This window comes from Bison bison, unplaced genomic scaffold, assembly GCF_000754665.1.
Source record: "Bison bison bison isolate TAMUID 2011002044 unplaced genomic scaffold, Bison_UMD1.0 scf7180017864263, whole genome shotgun sequence".
Lineage (NCBI taxonomy): Eukaryota > Metazoa > Chordata > Mammalia > Artiodactyla > Bovidae > Bison > Bison bison.
This window is the reverse complement of record NW_011494835.1, coordinates 1320444-1332910: the sequence shown is the minus strand read 5'-3', so window position 1 is coordinate 1332910 and position 12467 is coordinate 1320444. Positions and strand designations below refer to the sequence as shown.

Genomic DNA, 12467 nt, shown 5'->3' with positions numbered 1-12467 from the left:
GTACACTGCTCTTTCTAGGGATGATAAGCCATGTATGTGTCGGTGAGGAGAATCTCCCCAACTGTCCTCTGTAAACAGAGATCACACATGTTAGATTAAGTCCCAGAAATTCACACAGCCTTCCATTGTTATAAGGCTTCTGGTCACCTTTGCTAGCAGACTCTTCACAGCTCTAGTGTAACCAGCATTAAAATGAAGACACTGTGAGCAAACGATCTCTTATGTTTATGGCTGGTTACAATAGCTTGATTGACTTTTTCCCTTTATTCTTCGGCATAGAGAAGCATTTGCAGTGGTTCGCAGTGGTGTCGAGGTTTTGTCATCTCTCTGCTTCCTCCCCGTTCTCTGCAGACCTAAACGAGTGTGGCCTGAAGCCGCGGCCCTGCAAGCACAGGTGCATGAACACTTTCGGCAGCTACAAGTGCTACTGTCTCAGTGGATACATGCTTCTGCCGGATGGGTCCTGCTCAAGTATGTCAAGAATCTTAACTGCTTTATAAGTGCTCTGGGCTTGACTGCACGCCGTGCCCGGCAAGTGTGTGAGAGTGGCCTCCTAACCTCCTCCCAAGCAGGATGTGAGCGTGTGTTTTTATGTGTGCCTGAGGAATGGAAAACCAGAAGAGCTGCCCACTGTAGATGTCTAGCATTCTTTTACTGTGGGTGCCAATGTCAAATTAATTTGGAAATGGTTTTCTGATGTTATTCCTAGCACATTTTCCCTGTCTTCCATCTGGTTTTAGAACTGTTCCATGTAGAAAAAGAACTTCGGTGACCATTTGAGGACTGTTGTGCTCTCCATAAGGCTGGGCAGTAAACTGTTGGCTGGTAGGGAATCCACCCAGCCTGGTTATTGAGTATAAACCACCCACAAGTGGTTTATACTCAATAAACCACTCACTTCAGTTTTACATTTCTTTATAATAGTCTGAAGGCTAAGTTACGGCTTTTTTCTTGAAAAAAGCATAGTTCAAATGAAAAAAAAATGCTTATAATAACTTAAAAGTAGATTTCACATGTGTCTTTGTAAGAAAGAAATGGATGGTGTTTCCTACTATCATTTGGATGTGTTTTATAAATGGACAATGGCCTAAAATTCTCTGCAGGCTGAATGTTGAATTGAGGTTGTGGTTGTAGGATATCTAATAGTTAATGACTTGAATTTTATTTTTACTGAAATAGATCAGCTAGATCAGTTAATTATCAATAGGTATCAGCTATCTCTAACTGGATTGCATTTTATAAAATAAAAAGGTTAGCTAATTTTATTATTTCATATTTAGCATGGAGCTTTTTGCAGGGAGGCGAGTTCATGCTTCTGAACAAGTGGGGGGGATGCTAGACTCCTCTATCCTTGTACAGCTCACTGGGAACAACGCGCTGTACCTGGAGACATTTAAGGGATGGTTGAGGCAATTACTTGGATGTTTTAGCTAAGACCAACACTTAATATGAGTAATCAGGGAAAAATAACCTCCATTTTCTATCTGGCTTGGCCACTGGAAAAAGTTCCCTATGATTTTTCCAAGTTTTACATTTGTCTTTTAGTTCTTCAGATGCATTAAGGATCTTCCCCAGATACTAACAGAACTGGTTCACTTCTTAGTCATCTCTGAGGGAAGAGATCTCCTTCTTATTTTTGACTTTTTTTTTAGATTGTTGGAGAATTAAGCCCGTTTTGTCTTCATTGTTGGTTCCGTGTCACTGATTTCAGGATAAGTAGAAAACATAGCTGTTTTGGGGACCAAGCATGCTCCCTGTCTCTGAGGCAGACAGTCCCTGTCTTTCCAGGTGCCCTGACGTGCTCCATGGCAAACTGTCAGTATGGCTGTGATGTTGTCAAAGGTCAAATTCGGTGCAAGTGCCCCTCTCCTGGGCTCCAGCTGGCTCCTGACGGGAGGACCTGTGTGGGTGAGTTGTAAGACCAAGCATCTCTGTCAGCAGCCTCTTGAGGGTAAGGAAGAAAATGAAATATGATGGAGGGAAGGGAAAAGGGCAGTTAAATAACATCAGGAAATTAGTTGCCCTTGAGAGGCTGTCTCACATGTCTCACAGGGGGACCCACTCTCTCTGTGAAAACCTTGTGAGGGGCAGGAGGAAGGTGCAGCCAGAGGAAACCGCATGTGCCAAGGCACTGACGTTGAGAGGGAGTGCAGTGTTCAGGGAACAAGAAAAGCTCAGTATTTCTAGGACATAAGAGGCAGTGAGCGTTGAAGCTGAGCAGGTAGACAGGGCTAGACTGCATGTCCTGCACTTAAGGATTTGATTTTTTTCTCCTGTAAATTAGGAAGGCAGTAAAGATAAGAGTGTGGGCTTTGATTTCAAAGCTGGCTCTGCCATAGACTTGATATGTAACCTTAGGTAAGAGACTTCCTTTCTTTGAGCTTGAGTCTTCTCATTTTTAAAATGGGAGTAATGCCATATGGAACCCTTGTGAGGATTGAATGAGATCATGGATGCAAAGAGCTTAGCATCTAGTAAGCTAAGCTTGTAGTACCTTGCATGGAGTAAGCACTGAATGAGTGGAGGTGTTTGGGGACTTGAGAGATATTTGTTGAGTACTTTCTATATTCCAGACACTGTTAAGTGCTAGGATGTAGAGTAATGGACAAAGCAGACCAGATTTTAATCCTTACAAAACTGATATTTTAATGGGAGGGACAGAAAAGAAAGAAATATCCAGTGAAATTACAAACAATACCAACTGTTAATATGAGGTACTAAGAGAGTGAAAAACAGAAAGGATCTGTTTTAGAAAATAATGGTCAAGATAGCCATAAAGTAAGACCTGGACTGCTGGCCATGTGAAGAATCAGCCAAGCAGGTGAACATGTTCTAGAGCACTGCAGTGAAAGAGAGGCTGACTTCTTTGAGGTTTGGAAAGAAAGAAGACCATACCCTTAAGTACACAGTATGAGGAGTGGTGGCTTAAGATACAGCCGGTGAGGGAGGTGAGGACCGTTTATTACAGGGTCACCAAAGACATGGTGAGGAACGAGGAATGGATTCAGAAAGCAAGTAGAAACAGTTGAGAGTTTTGAGCTTGGTAACAATCCCTTCTTAGGTCTCGAGAGTGAAAGTCGCTCAGTCATGTCTGATTCTTTGCGACTTCATGGACTGTAGCCTGCCAGGCTCCTCTGTCCATGGAATTCTTCAGGCAAGAATACTAGAGTGGGTAGACATTCCCTTCTGCAGGAGATCAAACCCAGGTCTCCCTCATTGCAGGCGGATTCTTTACCATCTGAGCTCCCAGGGAAGCCCTCTTATGTCTTAATAAAATCGTTTGTTGGCAATTGAGTGGGAATGCTTTGGAGGGGATAAGATTGGCAGAGGACAGGCCAGTTTGGAGGCTCCTATAATAGTCAATCCTGGGAGAGCTTGGACTATAGTCATGGCAGTAGGTGAAGAGCAGAGTAAATGAGTTCACAGAATTTTCCAGAGAAACAAACAGCTGGGATCGATGATGTAGAGATTAAGGGAAATGGGGTTGTCAAGGATGACTCATGTTTCTAGTTCAGGCTAGCAGGGGGATATAGGTGTAGTGCATCCTGTGATGTGGTGCAAGAGGAGGACAGCTTGGGTTGTAAGGATGAATTGAAATTTGGAGATACAGAATTTATGTTGCCTGCCAGGGCCACCAGCCGGATAACATTTATGATGAGCCACTACGTCAGGCAACCGTTTGCAGATAATTGTTTATTTTAAAATATACTCCACCTGAACATGCTGTTGCTCTTCCTAAAATGCAATTGGCTTCTGTTTCTAGACATTGATGAATGTGCTACTGGAAGAGCCTCCTGCCCCAGACACAGGCAGTGTGTGAACACTTTTGGGAGTTACATCTGCAAATGTCATAAAGGCTTCGACCTCATGTACATAGGAGGCAAATACCAATGTCACGGTAATAAACCCCAGCCATTGCATTGTGTTGTGTTTTTCCTGTGGAGCGGAAAGATCTCTTAATTATGATGATGACTGGGATGTCAAGGGCACAGGAGGTTACTGGCAATTAAATTAAGCAGACGTGAAATTCAAACCCTAGTAGTTCTGGATGCAAATGTACTTTATTTCTTCCCTTTATCTGCGATTTTACGTGAACATTCACATTGCAAAAAAGAGGCCTTTTTTTTTTTTTTGAAACTATGTGTTTTTTGTGACTCATTATTTATCTCCCAAATAAACCTCTTCTTTTCCTACTTCCTGATGCAGATATAGATGAATGCTCCCTTGGGCAGTATCAGTGCAGCAGCTTTGCGCGATGTTACAACATACACGGGTCCTACAAGTGTAAATGTAAAGACGGATACCAGGGCGATGGACTGAATTGTGTGTGTGAGTCATGCTTCTCTCCCAGCTCTGAATTCCAGCAGGAAGTACAGGGTTACACAAAGGCCATTGCTAGAGAAGATAAGGAACAAGATTAAGTATCAAAGAAATATCGTTTTTCATAGCTAGTAAAACTAGTCTTTGATTTCCACAAATAAAAATCACTTGCTCAGGTGTTTTAAAAAATTAAAGACTCAATGATAGACTCTAATCTTAAAAGCATTGAGTTCCTTGACTGAACTCTCTCAATAGCTTCTCTTTAGCAGGTAAGGCATTTTAGAGCCCTTCCTGAGAATTTGATTTTGTTACAATCAGAAATAAATCTATGTTTGTCATTATCATTAGACTAAAATGATGGGATAATCTGAATATTTTGTACATTTTTGTTCCTCTGGTTTATGCCTCCAATTCTGCTATTAAAAAAGCATTTCTTTATTTATTTTCTCTATGTTCAGAACTGTTTTGCTTTTTAAAACTTTATACATTCTATTTGTAGTATGGCTATGTTAGTAGATAAACATGGAAAAAAATACCCAAAAATACCCTCCAAGATGAAAGTTTCACAAACCAAAGGCCACAATTTAGCATACATTTCATGCAGCAATAGATAAATTAAAAATTTCTGTAGTAAAATATTTACTGAAGATCATGGAGCATAAAATCAGGATTAAAGGATTTTTGAAGGGTCATGTAGTTATATGCCCAGTCTGGAGTAGATCATTCCAGAAAGATTAAATATTAATTCCTTTTGGTGAATACAATCAAGGACAAAGTTTCCACAGATGATCTCTGGACATTTTTCTAAAAAGCAATTGTATAAATTAATAAAGGGGAAGGAAAGCCAAATATTAAACAATAAATAGAGCATTTAGTGAGAATGTGTTTGTGTGAATTGAATTTATATGAAGTGTGGAAAAGAAAAGTATTAGTCTTTAGACAATTCTAAACACGATTTTATATTGCTAATATACACATACCATGGGGACATTTAACATTGACTCTAAATATACATTTCTCATACTTTAAAATTTTAGAATATCTCTGCATTAAAAAAAAATCTCATTGATTCTTGTTTCTTTCTACTTTACAAATACTTAAAACTGTGTTTTGATACATTTCACTTTAGAAACACAATATAATTCTTTGTACATCCACCAGATATGTTTATGCGATATGTGTTTGAGTATATATATGTATATATTATATATACACACTAGTATTTGCTTTTTTCTTCTTAAACAGCGTGACTTACATTAGGGGAATATTCTAAATGTAAAAAGTAAGCCTCATTGGCATGAGGTATTTTGATGTGTTTGCTTCTTACAAGTCGATATCTTTGTTTTTAAGGAGAGATGGTTATGCACTAATTAAAATATATTTACTCTTCTAGATATTCCAAGAGTAATGATTGAACCTTCAGGTCCTATTCATGTTCCAAAGGGAAATGGTACCATCTCAAAGGGCGATGGAGGACACGGTAACTGGATTCCTGATGTCAGAAGTACTAGGTGGCCTCTGAAGACACCATACATGCCTCCCGTCATGACTGACAGGCCCACTTCTAAGCCAACAGCTAGGCCTACACCAAAGCCAGTGCCAGAGCCTACACCCCCTCCACCCCCACCCACAGAACTCAGAACACCTCCACCAGCAACAGCCCCGGAAAGACCAACCACCAGACTGACAACCGTAGCACCAGTTGCCACCACGTCTCCAAGAGAGATTACAGTTGACAACAAGATACAGACGGATACTCAGAAACCTCGAGGAGATGTGTTCAGTAAGTCACAAATGCTGCCACATTTGGGGGGACTTTTCCTCCAGTTCTTTTGAGATGTAATTGACATTCAGCATTGTAGAAGTTTAAGGACGTACAGCATAATGGTTTGACTTATACTGTGCTGTGCTGAGTCACTCAGTTGTGTCCCGTTCTTTGCGACTCCATGGACTGTAGCCCACCAGGTTCCTCTGTCTATGGGGATTCTCCAGGCAAGAATACTGGAGTGGCTTGTCATGCCCTCCTCCAGGGGGTCTTCCCAATCCAGAGATCGAACCCAGGTCTTTTGCCCATTTTTTAATTGAATTATTGGTGGTGGTTTTTTTTTTTTTTTTTTGCTATAAAGTTATATGAGTTTCCTGCATATTTTAGATACTAACTCCTTGCCAGATATATGATTTGCAAGTATTTTTCCTCATTCTGTAGGCTGTCTCTTCACTCTGTTGATGCTTTCTTTTGCTGTGCAGCAGCTTTCTAGTTTGATGTCATCCTGCTTATTATTTTCTTGCTTGTGCTTTAGGTCCCATCAAAGGAAATCATTGCCAAGATCCGTGTTGAGGAACTTTCTTCCTGTTTTCTTCTAGGAGTTTTGTGGTTTCAGGTCTTTTGTTCAAGTCTTAAATTCATTTCAAGCTAATTTTTGTGAGTAGTATAAGGGTCTAGATTCATTCTTTTTTACCTGTTATTATCCAGTTTTCCCAGCACCATTTATAAAGAGACTGAATTTTCTCCTTTAAGTATTCTTGGGTCCCTTGTCAAATGTTATTTGACCTTATGTGCTTGGGTTTATTTTTGAGCTCCTGATTTTGTTCCATTGGTCTAAATGTCCGTTTTTATGCCAGTACCATACTGATTGATGACTGTATCTTTCTAGTATACCTTAAGGTCAGGAAGTGTGTGCCGACCACCTTGTTCTTCTTTCTCAGGATTGCTTTGGCTGTTTGTGGTCTTTTGTGTTAGCCACAGGCCATGTCTTGAATAAGAACCAGTTATACATAGTATAAGTCATATATCCCTATTGTGACATATTATAAAGAGCTATATAAAAGTCTGTCAATTGGGCAACTAAGAATGTGAGTGGAAAAGGAAAGAATAAGTAGATCATAGCTTCTATTCAGTATGAGAATTCTCCTAACCTATTCAGATTTAGTTGAAAACTTTCAGAGATGGGGAGCTTAACATAGCACATGCCATTTAACTTTTAATCTAAGTGTTCATTCATTCAACCAGTAAACATTTTAGAATGCCAGGCCCTGTATTAGGCACTGGCCTTACGAAGGTAAAACAGAAAAGCATACCCGCTGATGGAAAAGACAGTTGCCCCGAAGATAACTGTAGTACTTAGTTAGTGGGAGAGAAGTGGAGGTAGGGAAGAGGGGTACCTAACTGGCCAGGGACAGTTTGGGGAATGGGGAGGCTTCTTGAGTGAAATGGGGCAAAGGGGATTAAAAAAAGGGAGGCATGGTTCACGGGCACAACAGAGACGCAAGGGTGGGAAGCAGCAAAGCATATGCAATAAACTCCCAGCAAACCGGCAGGCTGAGCCAAGGACTGAGAAGAAAAACTGGCCAACTACCCCTTGTCTTTACTGTAAACTGGTGGTTAGATCTATACGGGAACCAGGTTGGATTCAAGATTCCAGATTTTTAATGGGTGTCAGTGGAGATAGAGGCTGTAGGTAAAGAAGTTTTGAAAGTGGGGAAGAGGTTGTCCCCTTATTACTAGAATAAAATTTGCTTTGTTCAACCTCTTTTTGAGCCTTTTAATGTGTTATTTTTTTTTAATAGTCTCTTTCTTCCCTTTATTCCTCTCTATACCAACACACATGAATTTAAAAATAACATTGACGTTCACCCCTAGCGTTTAGCAGGATAAAACTGGGGAGATGCAGGGCTCCAGTGATGTTTGAGAGCACTCGTTTTAAGAGACTGTGATCTTAAAGACTTGCCCTCAGGAAGAATTACCTTGATCCCATGCCAAGACTGTTGGATGCGGCAGATAGTGTGGCTGCTTTGGGATACTCCTGCCAAAAATTAAATTCCACTCTCAGTTCATCTTCAGTCATAGCTGCTGGTTAAATTAGCATGGATGAGGATATTTTGGAAGCTTCTTAATTTGCTGTCTGGAGTCTATAGCATATATTCCAAGTAAGGGAGTGGTTCTAAGATTTTAATTCATAATATAAAGAAAACTTCTATTTAACAACCTCTTCCACTAAACATATATATCTTTTAATGTAAAGAAAAATACAATCGAAGTAAGGGCCTATTTGGAGACTGCCCAACAGTGGCTGTAACTAACATCAACTGAAAATTCATGAAATGAGGAGAGCCAAAGTCTATTCTCAGACCAGTGGAGAGTAAGGATGGCTTAAGAAATTACGAACTTGGGTAAACTCCAGGAGATAGTGAGGGACAGGGAGGCCTGATGTGCTGCGGTCTATGAGGCTGCAGAGTCAGACACAACTTAGTGATTGAACAACAACAACAGCAAGAAATAATTGTGCCAGAAATGAAGAAAGTATCCAATGAATAAATGGTGTTGAACTGAAATAGTGTTAAGGTTCTTCTGCCAGGTATGTTATAGTGCAGATTCATGGGCAGGTATCTAATCAGCAGTTGTTTTCCCTGAGGTGGGTCACACAATGCCTGGGACAGAGTAGGCTCTCAGAAATATTTGTTGAATGAAGTGAAATGGATTTTTATATTGGATTCAGCTATTTCTCAACTATTCAATAGACTATTGATTCTTACAGGCTATCCCCAAATAATCTAATTTATTTCAGACTTATGATCTTTCTCTTAGGCTGATGAAGCTTAATGTAGCTATTAAAATAAAACATTCTCTGGAAAACTAAATCTAACATACTTCTAAATTTTTAAGCATGATTCTGAGAAATAGTCAAAAGACATTGGAAAAGAATATAAGACAGAGGCATATGAAAATGAGAAGTTTTTAGCTACTGTTGAGGATAGAATACATTGAATCAGAAGATATGGTTTTGATTCTCACCTCTATTACATGTGAGTTCAGTGACTTTGGCCTGATTACTGTGTTTTCTACCTGAATGTTTTCATCTGTTAAATGGCAGTGGTATTTAACATTCTCATAGAGTGCTTCAGGGATCAAACATAATACAAGTAAAAATGTTTGTGAATTTTTAAATACTGTGAAATGTAAAAGATTGTTGTATTTTATAGGAATGACTGTGATGGGGAACATTTAAATAATATGTGATTAAGACAATAACTTTTATATATGATATGGAATATTAAGCACATTTTTTAAAATAATTTCAATGTGAGGAACCCTAGGTTTTTCAGATTGTGTGAACAGAATTATAATCAGATATATTTGCAGGACTAGCCCTAGCTTGTTTTAAGCAGCACTGAAGTTACCTGATGGGCTTCCCTAGTAGCTCCGACGGTAAAGAATCTGCTTGCAATGCAGGAGACCTGAGTTTGATCCCTGGGTTGGGAAGATCCCCTGGAGAAGGAAATGGCAAAACCCACTCCAGTATTCTTGCCTGGAGAATCCCATGGACAGAGGAGCCTGGTGAGCTATAGTCTGTGGGGTTGCAAAGAGTTGGACATGACTGAGGGACTAACACTTTTGCTTTCAAAGTTACCTGATACAGCATTAAATTCTTGTTCCTCCACTAATGGGACAGACCGATGCTTTTCAAAGTGTTTCATAGAACGTTAGTTTTCTGGGATATTAGGTAAGTGTATACCTAAAAAGTTCTGAAGTCGAATAAATTTGAGAGATCCTATGCTTCGTCAGGGCTTCCCAGGTGACACAGTGGTGAAGAATCTGCCTGCCGACGCAGGAGACACAAGAGATTCAGGTTTGATCCCTGGGTTAGGAAGATCCCCTGGAGGGGAGGGGATGACAACCCACTCCAGTATTCTTGCCTGGGAAAGCCCACGGACAGAGGAGCCTGTTGGGCTACAGTCCATGGGGTCACAAAGAGTCGGACATGACTGAGCAACTGAGTAAGCCTGCAGGTTTAGTCAACTTAAATAGGTTTGTTAAGTATAGGACTTTTCAATATGCTACCGGTCATTATGAATCTCTTGAAGAGGCATAGAAGGTGCATCATTTCCCAAATGGATTTAACCATGGGATTATTTAACTGTTGGGCTCAGAGTTCATTATAGGCCACTTCAGATGAGGCTGGGTTGAACTAAGACTTCTAGAGACCACAAACCCAATAGCCTTATCCCATTAGCTGTCATTTATGTGGTTTCTGAAACTACTGGGTTGATCTTGGACTCAAAGAGCCTGGTGGGGATGTAGTAAGGGGGTGTAGGGAGGACAGAAAATTACCGGGCAGACTTAGAGCAAGAAAGGCAGATTTAACTGGTGGGCTGCCTGCCTGGATATCAGAGGTATGCTGCAGGGGATTGCTAAAAGGTTGGAGACCAAGTGAACACCAAAGACAAAAACCTGGTATCAGAGCAGGTAGGAGGGATCCCAGAGCAGAGAAAAAAGGAAAAACGCTATATAGAACCCAAAGTAAAGGACGTTAGGGAAAAATGCAATTCCAGTCTAGCAATACAGTGAAATATTATGCATTGATTTCTTTTTCTAAAAAATGTTCACTGACTTGGAAAAGTACTTAATTTATAAAAATGTTAAGTGAAAGAGAATATACAGAACTCGGTATACCATTTGATCCCAATTAGGTATAAAATACACATCTTCCTATGTCTGGATGAATACAAAAGTCTGGAAGAAAAAAGACCAAAATAGTAACCATGGATCTATCCAGTTCTTGATGTTTGGGGTGATTTTCATTGCCTTTTTGTTATCCTCATGCAGTGATTTTTAATCTTCCCATTCCCCCTGTCACTGGTCACAGTAATTTATTACAACAGTCTTTCCTTAGGAGAGGGTGGTTGTTGTTGTTCAGTTGCTAAGTCGTGTGCAACTCTTTGCAACTGACCCCAAGCATGCCAGGCTTCTCTGTCCTTCATTGTCTTCTGTAGAATCCCACCCTCCTAGCAAGAGAGTTTTGTGTTTTGAAAAAGTACCCCAGGGAATGTTGATGGTGAATCATGTTAACTTTATTAGAACTTGCTGGTTTTTAAAAACTCAAAGTTTTGTTAACTTCTATTTTTAACCTTTCAAAATTTGTTTATAATTGAGCATGTCAGATTTGTCCAGTTTTAGCTAGAAAGCTCTGCAAGGAATATAATAGCACTGGGATCAGAAAGTAGATTTTTCTCAGAGTGTTACCAGAAGCCCAGTTGAACCAGAGTGATTTAGGGTACTTATTTAAGATGTAGAGTCCTAATCCACACATTAACTAGATTGGACTTTCTGGGGAGGCATGTCTCAGTCTTCAGTGTGTATATAAATCAGACAGAGACTATGTTAAAAATGTCCAACTCTTAGAATTCCATGGACTGTAGCCGCCAGGCTCCTCTGTCCATGGGATTCTCCAGGCAAGAATACTGGAGGAGGTTGCCATTTGCTTCTCCGGGGGATCTTCCTGACCCAAGAATCAAACCTGGGTCTCCTGCATTGCAGGCAAGTTCTTTACCAAAGAGTAGGGTTCCCTAAAACACAATGACAACTCAGTACAGCAAAACCATGCCTTGAATGGAGACAAAGCCAGCTGTGGGTTGTTCCACCTGCAGTGCAGGAGATGCAGGAGATTCGGGTTTTATCCCTGGGTCTGGAACAGCTCCTGGAGGAGGGCATGGCAACCTACTCCAGTCTACTTGCCTGGAGACTTCCATGGATAGAGGAGCCTCATGGGCTACAGTCCATGGAGTCACAAAGATTTGGACATGACTGGGCAACGGAGCGTGCACACATGGTTGTTTAAAATTTAACACTTGTGCCTAAAACATAGTGTATAGCATCTGGGCCATATCAAGAAGGAAAGTGTTGCAGAATAAAGATTATGGAATATAATGTAATATGTATCAGGGGCTTTTAAGAGTGGCCATATCAGAAAAACAGACTCATTGTTGCTGTAATACTCTAGATCATGACTGTGTGCTGAAATTCCAATTGAGCACCATCAGTAAGACAGAGTTGTTTGCACTTTAATGATTGCTGCTTGGCTGCCTCCTGTCCACAAGTTCTTTCTCTTTTCCCTTTTACGGATTTTGCAGAGTCTGTGGCTGGTGTGATCACATTGTTCCATAGTCATGGAAATATGATCTCTTTTCTGATTCTGTGTGGTGATGAGTAAAAAGATTGTTTCTGCTGAGGGGTGAAAAGGTCTTCAAACTAGTTTGCTTTCTAGTAGACCGTAAGGCCTAGAGAGACCCTGGAGAAGATGCCTGGCATCTTCCTGAAGATGAAATTTCAGCAAATGTTTTGAAGGACTGCTTGAAGGTCAGGTTCGAGT

At 40.4% G+C, this 12467-nt stretch overlaps 1 protein-coding gene across 8 annotated transcripts in view; it reads left to right on the top strand.

Moving 5' to 3' along the window:
- The window catches only part of NPNT (nephronectin), a 97809-nt gene that overhangs the window by 50155 nt on the left and 35187 nt on the right, over positions 1-12467 (top strand). For all 8 annotated transcript variants that reach the window (XM_010848251.1, XM_010848248.1, XM_010848245.1 and 5 more), the window contains 5 exons: positions 352-471; positions 1789-1908; positions 3764-3898; positions 4207-4329; positions 5714-6103. In XM_010848251.1, the coding sequence (XP_010846553.1) occupies positions 352-471; positions 1789-1908; positions 3764-3898; positions 4207-4329; positions 5714-6103 (888 nt within the window). The remainder of the gene's footprint in view (positions 1-351; positions 472-1788; positions 1909-3763; positions 3899-4206; positions 4330-5713; positions 6104-12467) is intronic.